This window comes from Musa acuminata, unplaced genomic scaffold (assembly GCF_036884655.1).
Source record: "Musa acuminata AAA Group cultivar baxijiao unplaced genomic scaffold, Cavendish_Baxijiao_AAA HiC_scaffold_1077, whole genome shotgun sequence".
In the NCBI taxonomy this organism is placed as follows: domain Eukaryota; kingdom Viridiplantae; phylum Streptophyta; class Magnoliopsida; order Zingiberales; family Musaceae; genus Musa; species Musa acuminata.
In genome coordinates this window covers 1,052,554-1,066,181 of record NW_027021291.1, presented here as the reverse complement: position 1 = coordinate 1,066,181, position 13,628 = coordinate 1,052,554, and the positions used below count along the sequence as shown (strand labels likewise).

Sequence of the window (13,628 nt, the reverse complement as noted above, 5' to 3'; positions counted from 1 at the left end):
CCTGCGCCAAGCTTCTCGGCCCTTCGCCGTCGAGTTCACCTCAGCGCGACCTCCCCGCTTAAGTTGTCTCTCGGCCGAGCCTATCACCTCGTCCGGCGCCGTGTCACTCGGCCGCATGGCCCTCGCAACCACGCCTGCGCGGTCTGCCCGCCTGCGTCGTGCTCCTCGGCTCTTCGGTTTACGCCTCCCGAGACCACGCCTGCGCGGCCTGCCCGCCTGCCTCGTGCTCCTCGGCTTTACGCCACCCGAGACCACGCCTGCACGGCCTGCCTGCCCGCGTCGTGCTCCTCGGCTCTTCGGCTTTACGCCACCCGAGACCACGCCTGCGCGGCCTGCCCGCCTGCGTCGTGCTCCTCGGCTTTACGCCACCCGAGACCACGCCTGCGCGGCCTGCCTGCCTGCGTCGTGCTCCTCGGCTCTTCGGCTTTACGCCACCCGAGACCACGCCTGCGCGGCCTGCCCGCCTGCGTCGTGCTCTTCGGCTTTACGCCACCCAAGACATACCTTGCCGCTCCTCGGCCCTTCGGCTTTACGCCACCCAAGACATGCTCGGCCGTTCCTCGGCCCTTCGGCTTTACGCCACCCAAGACATACCTGGCCGCTCCTCGGCTCTTCGGCTTTACGCCACCCAAGACATGCTCGGCCGCTCCTCGGCTCTTCGGCTTTACGCCACCCAAGACGTGCTCGGCCGTTCCTCGGCCCTTCGGCTTTACGCCACCCAAGACATGCTCGGCCGTTCCTCGGCCCTTCGGCTTTACGCCACCCAAGACACACCTCGCCGCTCCTCGGCTCTTCGGCTTTACGCCACCCAAGACACACCCGGCCGCTCCTCGGCTCGACGGTTTTACGCCACCCAAGACACACCTGCGCGGTTTTCCCGCATGCGTCGTGTTCCTCGACCTCCAGCTCTCAGGACACACCCGCGCGGTTCACCCGCCTGCGTCGTGCTCCTCGACCTCCAGCTCTCAGGACACACCCGCGCGGTTCACCCGCCTGCGTCGTGCTCCTCGACTTCCAGCTCCCCGGGACCGCGCCCACGCGGCCAACCCGCCTAAAGCTGAAGCCATGCCTCGGACTCCCGTTACAACGACCGACGCATAGCTTCTTTCCGGGGGGGAATATGTTAAGGGAAAAAATGGCAAACAGTCTCAGCTGCTCCAAATGACATCATGCACCTCGGAATTGATCAAAACGCTGACCGAGGCACACTAATATCCTGCAAAAGCCAGGTCCAACACGCTGACCGAGGTACATCCTGCAAAAGCCAGGCCGAACACGCTGACCGAGGTGCATCCTGCAGAATACTCCCCTATAAATACCCTCTCATCCATTAGGAGAGGAGGAGGACACACTCACAAACCACACTTGTATGGAGGCATTTCGTCCTCCAAAACCCCCTCCACATCTTCCTCTAACTTGTTCGTCGGAGGGGTCGAGCCGAGCTTCCGACCCGACCTGTGTGCAGGAACGAAGACGAAGTGGCCTCTTCCTGGCGCTGCTGCGGAGCTGCCAACCCGATCTACCGCCTCGAATGACCGATCCCGACCGGGAGACCCCGAGGGAGCTAAGCCCGAGATCCCCGACATTCCGAGCCCTAGAACCGAGCCGCGTCGGCCCCGAGGCCACGGCTTAAAAAGTTACTCACCGTAACACCTCCCATGATCCATTAGGACCCACAAAAGAGAAAACGGTTTAGAGTAAACGCCTCACTCGGAATCCACAAGCAAACATTTCCGAAAAACACTTCACAGACAATGCAAATTACAAATAGACTTTATAAGCTCAGAACAGTTGCACAACAAAGGGGTAAAATGGTCAATTACAGATCGAATAATCTCTCACACGTGTCTACATGACACAACCTTTATTTACAAGCCTAAAGAGGCCACCAAACCCAACTAAAATGAGACTATTAAACCTTTGGTTGTCCATCTATATGCTGTGCAAAGCATAAACAAATAGAAAGACACGGACATACGTAAGCATTACATCAAACATCCTGTTTCGAAGTTTGTCCGTGACACATTGTTCAGTTGTATCACAAAGAAGTACGTCGGGCAGTAGGGCAATAGCACTATATGCTTTCAATCCTTGGAAGCAAGGTAATAGATGATGAAAATGAGCGGGCTCATCAGAAATACTTTTTTTATTTTTATTTTCCGTAGTGTGTCATTGTTAAAATGCTTTTCTGTCAGTGTCAGAGATTATGTGCATACTTGTAGTTGTAGAGACCTTTTAATTAGCTAAAAATTATACAGGGATAAAGGAATCTCTGGTTAGCACTAGAATTATCATTAGGCATTTTCAAAAGATGGCAATTTTAACTACTTTTTAAATATCTAAATCTGGTCAATTCTTCCAAAAAATTCAACATGAGCGGAGATTAGAAGTTGATATTCCTAATCGGTTGGCAAGTTTCCATGGCCTATCCGGAAACATGAGCGGAGAAAAGAAAAGACAATGAGTCTGTAATGGGGAAGCCCATGTCAGTTTTCTATTTCCCCTTTATTTGATTCCTATAACTTCACTTTTTCTTGTTTTGCTACATTTCCATTCTCATATATCCGGAAATATCACAGGAGACCTTTTTCATATCAGTTTAAGTAATTGAATGCTCACTATATATTAGTTATTTCTATTGTGAATTGACAAACTGGGCATGAGTTTTCGGTACATCCACTGTGAGAATAGTTTAAAATGAGTCTAGAAACTTCAATCTATGTTTAAGTTATTGATTTAGTTTGGATAGATTTGATCACAAGTCTGTGTGGTAGCATCAACAAGCATCTTTTTTGTTAGTATAGCTAATATTGCACCCACGAGTGTTTCTAGCTATGTTTATGGCAGACTTCCAGAACTGATACTTTATGGCAGACTTCCAGAACTGCTAATATTGCAAATGACGCATAATGCATGAAAAATTTATGGCAGACTTCCAGAACTGATACTTTTCTAGCTTGAAAAAATTGAACAATTAGTGTGTATTTTTTCCACTGCCATTTCCACCAATGTCAGTAGCTTTGCTGCTACCGATATTTGTTAAGAAGTTGTTTTACTAAACACTTATTTGATCAGATAATCATTTTGAAGTTAACAGACCTTTTATGATTAGACATATCGCATGCATTTGCAATCATTTCCATGAATATTCTTCCCAAAGGAACTTTTCAGAAATTTTTGATGAAGACACCCTAAAGTACTTGTGAACATGTTGAACTTTATCATGCCATATTTGAAATTAGCAGTTTCAACAAGCTTGGTCATCAAAGCATGGAATTAATATCATTCAGTAAAGGTACATCTCAGTTGGATTGTGAACATGTTAGTCAGTCTTGTGATGTATCAACTGATAGCTGATTTATCTATTATAATACTACAAGAGGGTAACAAGATTGTCAATTTACAGTTCATTAGGCACTCTGTTCAGATTCTACTCTATATACTCTTTTTTTTTTAACTTATGTCATATGATTGCAGGATCATCACTATGCATTGCTGCAACGAGAGACTGAAAAACTTCGAGTTGATATCGAGAAAATGCGTAGTGAACTTAGGTCTGGTTTGCATTGAAGTATATAACAGATTAGTGAGCCAATTATATCCAGATTAATACTTCTTTCTTTAATTTAAACTCACTGTCTTAAACAGATATGAAATCGACAAGGTAACTGTTGGGCAGCGCTTGGATCTAAACCTCGAGAGAGAGAGAGTAAGGGATGTTAATGTCTTTTTGATAATGGAATATGTGGTGATATCTCAGGCTGAATTATTGTCCATATTTGTTACAGAAAATACACCTTTTTAATTTAACAACTAGGTTAACCATGCTAGTTCAGATGAAGAGATCTCGATTGCATAAGAAAATAGTTAAACTTGGTGCTAAATCTGACTTTTACTGACAATCCACTAGATTGTTGTAGGTAACAAAAAACCAGAGTTCATGTTGATTTGAATTCTGATTTATCATCATGACGTTCTGGTCTGAGTGTTGCTAGATCACTGTGCTAATGTTGATCCAATGTTTCATTTGAGTTTGTTCATTTTTTATCAGCTTTGTTATGCCTGGAACAAACAAATAGGACTACCATCAGTAGCATCAATGTAGTAGCTTTACTTTTAACTTCTTTTTTCTAATTGTTTAGGTGCATATTTGACGAGTTACGTGACGAGTTAGCGAAACAAAGGGCAGAAACCACAGAACTTATTACCAAACTCGACAGGGTAAGTTTCCTAGATCAAGGAGAAAAAAAATTACTGATAATTCTGTCCGTAGTTTTTGGTTTAGTATGTCTAAATTTGGTTTATCTTTGTAAATTTTCCAGGAAATCCTTGCATTAAGGGCACAGTTAGATGCAGCAAAACACGATGCCATAAAGTTGTGCATTGGTATTCTTGTTTCTATGTCGTTCAAAGCAGCAGCCTTTCTTCGACGATTTCTCTAATGCAAAAGCAACGCTGTCAACCAGTTAAACACTAGAGTGACATTAAAATTCAGATTTGTCACGATATGACATGATAAATAGGATTTTTGTTTGAATGATCGTAAACTGAACTTAAGTGAAAAAAAGCTTAAATATCGTATCAATATATAATTGAAACTTAATACCATGATAAATATTTTGAGTCGATGTAGACCATGATATATGATTTTGAATTAAACGGGACTTCTTAACAATCTCACGACTTCTGCCGCTCTTAAACTTCACTTTTTTCTAATTGGCTTTTGCAGGATGTTAATGTGCCTCGGTCGACGTTCTGATAAGTTCCGAGGCGCGTGACGTCATTTGGAGCAGTTGACGTTGTTCTGAGACTGATCGCCATTTTTACCCTCATCATATTCCCCCCCCCCCCGAAAGAAGCTATGCGTCGGTCGTTATAACGGGGGTCTGAGCCATGGCTTCAGCTTTCTGTATTCGTTCTTATCGTGCGGTTGCCGATCCGTTACCTGGGGTATGACCCAAGTTTAGAGAGTAAGGCGGGCTAGGCGTGTCGCGGTGGTCTCGAGCGACGTGCAATCGAGGTACATGCTCGAGCAAGCAGGCTGCGCAGAGATGGGACTCGGGCTGCTTGGAGCCGAGGAGCATGACGCAGGCAAGTTGGCTGCGCAGGTGTGGTCTCGGGCGGCATGGAGTCGAGGAGCACGACGCAGGCGGGCTGGCCGTGCAGGTGTGGTCTCGGGCGGCATGGAGCCGAGGAGCACGACTCAGGCGATCCACGCTTAGGTAGTGGTCTCGGGCAGATGAAGCCGAGGAGCCCGACTCAGGCGGGCAGGCCGCGCAAAGGTCGCGGTCTCGGGCAACAAGCAGCCGAGAAGCACGACTCAGGCGATCCACGCTGAGGTAGTGGTTTCGGGCAGATGAAGCCGAGGAGCACGACTCAGGCGATCCACGCTGAGGTAGTGAGCTCGGGCAGATAAAGCCGAGGAGCGCGACTCAAGCGGGCAAGCCGCGCAGAGGTCGCGGTCTCGGGCAACAAGCAGGCGAGGAGCATTACTCAGGCAATCCACGCTGAGGTAGTGGTTTCGGGCAGATGAGGCCGAGGAGCACGACTCAGGCGGGCAAGCCGCGCAGAGGTCACGGTCTCAGGCAACAAGCAGCCGAGGGGCGCGACTCAGGCGGGCAAGCCACGCAGAGGTCGTGGTCTCGGGCAGCAAGCAGCAGAGGAGCACGACTCAAGCGATCCACGCTTAGGTAGTGGTTTCGGGCAGATGAAGCCGAGGAGCGCGACTCAGGCGGGCAGGCCGCGTAGAGGTCGCGGTCTCGGGCAACAAGCAGCCGAGGAGCACGACTCAGGCGATCCACACTAAGGTAGTGGTCTCGGGCAGATGAAGCAGAGGAGCGTGACTCAGGCGGGCAGGTCGCGCATAGGTCGCGGTCTCGGGCAACAAGCAGCCGAGGAGCACAACTCAGGCAATCCACGCTGAGGTAGTGGTTTCGGGAAGATGAAGTTGAGGAGCGCGACTCAGGCGGGCAAGCCTCGCAGAGGTCGCGGTCTCGGGCAACAAGCAGCCGAGGAGCACGACTCAAGCGATCCACGCTGAGGTAGTGGTCTCAGGCATATGAAGCCGTGGAGCGCGACTCAGGTGGGCAGGCCGCGCAGAGGTCGCGGTCTCGGGCAATAAGCAGCCGAGGAGCACGACTCAAGCGATCCACGCTGAGGTAGTGGTTTCGGGCAGATGAAGCCGAGGAGCGCGACTCAGGTGGGCAAGCCGCGCAGAGGTCGCGGTCTCGGGCAACAAGCAGCCGAGGGGCGCGACTCAGGCGGGCAAGCCGCGCAGAGGTCACGGTCTCGGGAAGCAAGCAGTCGAGGAGCACGACTCAGGCGATCCACGCTGAGGTAGTGGTCCCGGGCAGATGAAGCCGAGGAGCGCAACTCAAGCGGGCAGGCCGCGCAAAAGTCGCAGTCTCGAGCAACAAGCAACCGAGGAGCATGACTCAAGCGATCCACGCTGAGGTAGTGGTCTCGGGCAGATGCAGCCGAGGAGCGCGACTCAGACGGGCAGGCCGCGTAGAGGTGGCCTCAGACTTGATGCGGTCGAGGAGCTTAACTCGGGAGGCGGCCTTGAACCGGTTGCGGTCGAGGAGCTTAACTCGGGAGGATGCCTCGGACCGGCTACGGCAGAGGAGCTTAGCTCATGCGGGTAGGCTGCGCAGAGGTGACCTCGGGCCGGCTGTGGCCGAGGAGCTTGGCTAAGGAGGAGGCCTCATTTATGGTGGGGTGGCGCTTGGCCTGATCCTCTTGTGCTTTTCCCGCCTCCCGACCATCCAGGCTTCTGCCGCGATGTAGTGGTTGGCCCGTTGGAGCATCATCGGTACCGCGGTGGTGGGTTGCTCCAGGAGGGACCAGAAGAACCTGGAAGGTCGCAGGGCTATCATAAATGCCTGTATTAACAGGGAGGGATGAGCTTCCGGCAACCCCCAGATTTATGTGGTAAAGCGATTCACAAAATTGGAGAGGGGCTCGCCCTCCCTTTGGTTGAGTCCGAGGAGCAGCACAACGGACGGCTTCGGGTGGGCGTAAGCCAAGAAGCTGAGCTCGAAGTCACTGACGAGCTGATCAAAGGAGGTGATCGTCCAGGTCTTCAGGCCGTTGTACCATGTGCGAGCTGATCCTCTTAGAGTTGTGGGGAACTCTCTACACATCAAAGCATCATAGGTCCTATACAGCACCGTCTGGGCACGGAAAGTGGCCACGTGATCCGCTAGGTAGGTGGAGCCGTCATATGCGTCCAGAGAGGGGAGCTGGAAGTTCGGGGGGACTATCTGACCTTGAATCTCGGGTGTGAACGGAGACCCCTATTGCGCGTTCACCCCGAGCTCCCCCCTTGACCTGCGAACCTCCTGCTGCACTTTGTCGTGCCGCTGACTAACAAAACGTAACTGGGCTCGCAGGGAGTCCGTTGAATCCGAAGACAATGCCTCGGGTTCCGGGCGACCTCTCGGGTTTGTTGTCGCTCAATCCCCGAGCAGGGCCGATCGGTCCAGAGGCGAAGTTGGGACCTCCGGAGGTAGCGTGTGGGCCTGGACAGGCAGCGCTTGTTGCCGCACTGGTTAGATCTCAAGCGGGTGCTCCGGACGAGGGACTAGTGGGATGATGGTTTGCACCATGCCCGTCAAAGCCCGGACTTGATAGGAGAGGTCCTGTAAGGCCTCGGACGACACCGATGATGGGTCGGTAGGGGGACCCTCGGGTGGCGACAAACTCGGGTCGTTAAATGACCGCCAAAAGCATTCCGAGGTCGTGGCGGGGTGTTCATCTCGAGGTTCTCCTTACGTGGCGCGCTCCCCCGGAACCCCGATCGGGTGTGACCCCTCAGTTGTGGCTTAGTCCAAGTCGATTTGCCGATCCCTCGACATTCGGGCCCTCCTTCTAGCGGAGGCCGAGGAGCACGACGCAGGCAGGCTGGCCGCATGCGTGTGTCTTGGGAGCAGGAAGCCGAGGAGCACGACGCAGGCGGGCTGGCCACGCTGGTGAGGTCTCGGGCATCGAGCAATTGAGTAACACGGTGAAGGCCAAGGGATATGGTGAAGGCGGGCAGGCTGCGCTGAGGTGGAACTCGGCAGTCTACGTCCAAGGGACACGGCTCAGGTCGAAGCTATTACCCGGGCCGAGGGATGCATCTCAGGCGGGAAGGCCGCGTTGAGATAGGACTCAGCAGTCTACGGCCGAGGGATATGGCTCAACCCGAAGGATGTGGCTCAGGCTGTGGGATCCAGTTCAGGCGGGAAGGCCGCGCTGAGGTAGGACTCGGCGGTCTGCGGTCGAGGAATATGGCTCAAGCCGAAGGATACGGCTCGAGGAGCATGACGCAGGCGGGTAAACCACGCAGGTATGTCTCGGGAGCAGGAAGTCGAGGAGCACGACGCAGGCGGGCTGGCCACGCACGTGTGTCTCGGGAGCAGGAAGCCGAGGAGCACGACGCAGTCGGGCTGGCCGCGCACGTGTCTCGGGAGCAGGAAGCCGAGGAGCATGACAAAGGCGGGCTGGCTAGCCGTGCTGGTGGTCTCGGGCAATACGCGACCGAGGAGCACGACGCAAGCGGGCTGGCTTGCCGCGCTGGTGGTCTCGGGCATTACGCGGCCGAGGGGCATGGCGCAGGCGGGCAAACCGCGCAGGTGTGGTCTCGGGCATCGTGCGATCGAGTAGCACGACGCAGGCGAGCAGGCCGCGCAGGTGTGGCCTTGGGCATCGAGCGACCGAGTAGCACCACGCAAGCGGGCTGGCCGCGCAGGTGTGTCTCGGGAGCAGGAAGCCGAGGAGCACGACGCAGGCGGGCTGGCCGCGCTAGTGGTCTCGGGCATTACGCGGCCGAGGAGCACGACGTAGGCGGGCAAACTGCGCAGGTGTGGTCTCGGGCATCATGCGACCGAGTAGCACGACACAAGCGGGCAGGGTGCGCAGGTGTGGCCTTGGGCATCGAGCGACCGAGTAGCACCATGCAGGCGGACAGGCCACGCTGGTGAGGTCTCGGGCATCGAGCGACCGAGTAGCATGACGCAGGCGAGCAAATTGCGCAGGTGGAACTCAGCAGTCTACGTCCGAGGGACACGGCTCGGGTCAAAGGTATGACTCGGGCCGAGGGATGCATCTCAGACGGGAAGGCCGCGCTGAGATAGGACTCGGCAGTTTGCTGCCGAGGGACGCAGCGAAGGCCGAGGTTGTCTCCGGCCGAGCCGTGTAGGCTCGGAGGAGTTTAGGCCGGGGCTAACAGCGAGTCGAGTGGAGGTAAGGCAGATACTGAACCTTCGCTCGGAAAAGACCGAGGCAGGGCTTTGATTTCTTTCACGAGGACTACATCGAGTAGCCACTGTGTGCGCTTGGCCTCTCTCGTAGAGCCCGCGATCGGGAGTCGTCCCTTCTCCTCCCGGCCGCCCAGGTCTCCGCTGCGATGTACCGGTTAGCCCGCTGGAGCATTTCTAGCACCGTGGTGGGAGGTCGCTCTACGAGGGACCAGAGAAATCTGGAAGGTCGCATGCCTATCACGTACGCCTGCACTAACAGAGAGGGGTGAGAGTCCGACAAACCCCGGATTTGCGTGACAAAGCGATCCACGAAATGTAAGAGGGGCTTGTCCTCCCTTTGTCTGAGTCCAAGGAGCAGTGCCGCGGAAGGCTTCGGCCGTGCATATGCCATGAAGTGGAGCTCGAAGTCATTGACGAGCTGGTCGAAAGACGCGATCGTTCCGGTCTTCAAGCCGTCGTACCACGCGTGGGCCGGCCCTCTCAGAGTTGTGGGAAACACTCTACACATCAGAGCATCAGATGTCCCGTATAGCGCCATCTGGGCGCGAAAACTAGCTACATGGTCCGCCGGGTCGGCGGAGCCATCGTAAGCATCTAGAGAGGGGAGCTGGAAGTCCGAGGGGACTGTCAGATCCCGTATCTCGGGCGTGAATGGAGACCCTTGGTGTACGTCCTCCCTTACCTCTCCCCTAGACCTATGGACCTCTTTTTGCAGCTCGTCGAGTCGCTGGCTGACGAGCCGCAACTGGGCCCATAGAGATTCCGAAGAGAGTGCCTCGGGTTCCGGGCAGTCGCTCGGGTTTGCCATCACTCGATCCTCGAGTGGTAATGACGGGATCCGAGGCGAGCCGGGAGACTCCAAGGGCGGCGTGTGAGCCTGAACGGGTGGCTCTTCTTGCCACAGCGGTTTAGCAATGTACAGGATGATGGATTGCACCATGTCCGTTAGAGCTTGGACCTGATGAACGAGGGCTTGAAAGGCTTCGGGCGACACGGGCGTCGAGTCGGCTGGGGCACCGCCGTGTGGCGACAAGCCCGGGTCGTTGATTATTTGACAATATCGTCCTAAGGTCATGGCGAGGTGTTCGTCACGATGGTCTCCGTGCGAGGGCCGTTCCCGCGAGGCTTCGGTCGGGCGCGACCTCTCAGCCGTAAGCTCGTCTGAGCCGCTCGAGTGATCACCCGACATTCCGAGCCCTCCTTCTAGTGCCAAAATGTTGTGGTAAACAACTGTAAGCCGTGGCCTCGGGGGCCGACGCGGCTTGGTTCGGGCTCGGTCAACGAGGGGATCTCTCCGAGGTGGGCTTCGACGAACCGTCTGGGTGGTCGCGTGCTGGTGTCGTTGGGTCCTCATGGAGGCGGCTCCACGTCGGGAGCCCAGCGGGAGGTCGGGCGTCTTCATACCTGCACGGAGGTCGGGTCGGAAGCTCGGCCCGACCCCTCCGACGACCAAGTTAGAGGAAGCGAAGAGGGTTTTAGGTGAAGTAGAAGTTCCAGTCCCCCTTTTCCATTCAGAAGGTAAGGGTATTTATAGGGAAGCTTACTGTTCCCTGATGTGCCCGCTTGCAAGGGGCAGGCTGGTAGCGTCTGACATTGCTATTGACGTTGCGTGGAGAACCGAAATGTCGAAGGGTATGGGCGAGGGTCGATTGTCGTCCTCCTCTACCTCGGTCAAGCGCACGAGGTCAAGCAACGATGAAGTCGTTGTCTGAGAGCGGATGACGTCAGCGCATGTCGAGTTAGCATTATTGCCCTCCTCCTCGGATAGAGTGGCACCCAGGTGAGGCCGACGTCGTGACGCGTCATGTCGCCATTATTACCCCTATCAAGAACTATCAAGGTTTCGAGTTTGCCTATGGACCTGGGGATGCCGCCGGAGATCTTGTTCTCTGAAAGATCAAGAATAGTGAGCCTTCGCAGCAATCCGATCTCCATGGGGATGGAGCCGGTGAGGTGGTTGCCATGGAGGTCTAATGCCTCCGTTGCATGTACCCAACCGATGAATTCCGTTTTTTTTATTCTTTAATTTTTGTTTTATTAACTTTTTAAATTTCTATACAAGTTCAAATTCATCACCACTTCAGCTTATGCTCAAGTGGTTTTCTTGTGTTCTATATCTCAAATCGTTCATGTTCTTTGAAAGGTTGTTTTGTTCATCATGTTCATCATGTGTATTGTACACCATTTTCATATGTCATTAACGAATCAATTAGTTCTTCAAGTGGTAAGTTGTTTAGATTTTTAGCTTCTTTTATCACAGTTACTTTTGAATTCCAATTTTTAGAAAGAGAATGTAAAATCTTGTTTACAAGTTCAAAATCCGAAAAACTTCTACCAATTGTTTTTAAACCATTGACGACATCCGTAAAACGGATGTACATGTCAACAACGGTTTCTTTTGGTTTCATTTAAAAGAGTTCAAAATCGTACATTAAAAGATTGATTTTTGAAACCTTAACACTTATTCGTGTGTGGTTTCAAGAAAAAATGTCAAATATCGAAAGTCATTTCGCACAAAGAAATCCGATTAAACTATGTTTTATATAAGACGTAAAATAGAGCATTAATAGTCGGGTGAGGTTTGCGAACGCGGAGGGGATGCAACCGGTGAGTTGGTTGGAGTCGAGGAGGTGTTCGAGAGGCGGCCGAGGGCGGGTGGAATGGGGCCGGCGAGCTGCTTGAGGTTGCTGAGATCGAGCAACCGGAGGGAGAAGAGGTCGCCGAGGGCAGGCGAGAGCCTCCCGGCAATGGAGGCGTCGGAGATGAAGTCGGGCCCCGAGGAGAGGCCAGGGCGGGAGACGTTGACGACGCGGCGAGTGGCAGCGTCGCAGGCCACGCCGTCCCACGCGGAGCAACAGTCCGTGGCCGAGTCCCAGGAGCGGAGGAGGCCGGAGGGGTCGGCGGTGATGCCGGCCTTGAAGGCGAGAAGGGCCGAACGGTCGTGGGGGTGACATCCCTGCGACCACTGCAGCAACAGGGTGGAGCAGAGGAAGAGGAAGACGAGGCACAGCGGCTGCATGCTATCCATCTCTTACGTGAAAGAATCGACGAGGGTCGACAGATGTTCTCCCCAGTCGAAGAACTTGTGCAATGAAAAGGCGGTGAATCAAACTGGAGTAAAAAAGCATTCGTTACTGCCATGAAAGTGGCAGCAGAGGGTCTCTTAAGAGACCATTTCCTCGCAGTTTCTACTTTCTTTAATGGGCTCTCAGGTCGGCAGAAATGTGGAGATGCAGCAGCAAATTAGGCGTGGAAATGGAGTCTGCTGCTGCAGTCATGAACGGTCTCCAAGGAAACTGGGGTGAGGCCCCATGAAGCTTGCCTGGGTTCAGACGCCCCATGATGGAAGTGGCGCTGCTGACTTTAATGGGACCAGAGAAGAAAGAATAGGGGCGTCTCTCTGTCCCAATGGAGTATTTTATATCTCCTTCCTTCTCACCTAATGAGCTGTCGGAGTCGATGGGCTTCACTTGCCTTCGCCTGCCTTTCCAGGGTGTGTACTTGTGATGGCGCACGAGGCTGTCAACCACTCACCACAGCAAACTGCAGGTTGGGGGAACCTCAACTCATTGTATCATCTGGCTGTTTCTACAAGGCTTTGATACTGATTAGATATCGTTGCACACAGGCATTTAGGAAGTGATGAGGGCAATAATGGCGACATGATGTGAATGACGCCAGCCACCCTGTACCAAGGCCTCACTCCCCGGTCAACGAAACCCTGGGACGCCGACCCAGGCGCATTAACGCCCGGACTGGACCCCGTCCGTCACAACAACGCCACCACCCCTCGGCCAACGAGCCCAGCTCTGCGCCTTCTGGGCTCGGTCAAGGGTAAGGAACACGTCAACCGAGACGCGCCATACCCTGCAGCAGCCCGGCCTCCCACACAGCCCCAATGGGCGTGTCAGACGCAACGTGAGGTATTTACCCAGGCCCATCTATAAATACTAGGGAGTTCCAGACAAGCGGAGGAGGACACACTCACACACCACACTTGTATGGAGGCATTTCGTCCTCCAAAACCCCCTCCACATCTCCCTCTAACTTGATCGTCGGAGGGGTCGGGCCGAGCTTCCGACCCGACCTGTGTGCAGGAATGAAGACGAGGTGGCCTCTTCCTGGCGCTGCTGCGGAGCTGCCGACCCGATCTACCGCCCCGAACGACCAATCCCGACCGGGAGACCCCGAGGGAGCTGCGCCCGAGATCCCCGACATTCCGAGCCCCAGAACCGAGCCGCGTCGGCCCCGAGGCCACGGCTTAAAAAGTTACTTACCGTAACATTTTGGCGCTAGAAGGAGGGCCCAGCATGTCGAGCGATCATTAGGACGATCGTGCCAGACTCGCGATCGGGGGACCATTCCCGACCGAGGCTACGGGGGAAC

General features: G+C 54.1%; 2 protein-coding genes across 2 annotated transcripts; one reads left to right on the top strand and one right to left on the bottom strand.

Annotated features, from left to right (window-relative positions):
• The first annotated feature begins 881 nt into the window (after positions 1 to 881).
• On the top strand, positions 882 to 4,442 carry LOC135666207 (uncharacterized). The gene is made up of 5 exons (XM_065177776.1): positions 882 to 983; positions 3,478 to 3,559; positions 3,649 to 3,664; positions 4,143 to 4,221; positions 4,323 to 4,442. Exons 1-5 carry the CDS (start codon positions 882 to 884, stop codon positions 4,440 to 4,442), a joined length of 399 nt encoding a protein of 132 aa, XP_065033848.1.
• Positions 4,443 to 11,805: 7,363 nt separating this feature from the next.
• Positions 11,806 to 12,270, bottom strand: LOC135666206 (DNA damage-repair/toleration protein DRT100-like). The gene has a single exon (XM_065177775.1). It carries the CDS (start codon positions 12,268 to 12,270, stop codon positions 11,806 to 11,808), a length of 465 nt encoding a protein of 154 aa, XP_065033847.1.
• Between the last annotated feature and the right edge of the window lie 1,358 nt (positions 12,271 to 13,628).

Excerpts from the sequence above, each read along its gene's own strand:
- LOC135666207 (XM_065177776.1), top strand. The coding sequence starts at position 882 with ATGCGTCGTGTTCCTCGACCTCCAGCTCTCAGGACACACCCGCGCGGT. Across the intron at positions 984-3,477 it reads TCTCAGGACACACCCGCGCG|GATCATCACTATGCATTGCT; the intron begins GTTCACCCGCCT and ends ATATGATTGCAG. Across the intron at positions 4,222-4,322 it reads TTATTACCAAACTCGACAGG|GAAATCCTTGCATTAAGGGC; the intron begins GTAAGTTTCCTA and ends TAAATTTTCCAG.
- LOC135666206 (XM_065177775.1), bottom strand. The coding sequence starts at position 12,270 with ATGGATAGCATGCAGCCGCTGTGCCTCGTCTTCCTCTTCCTCTGCTCC.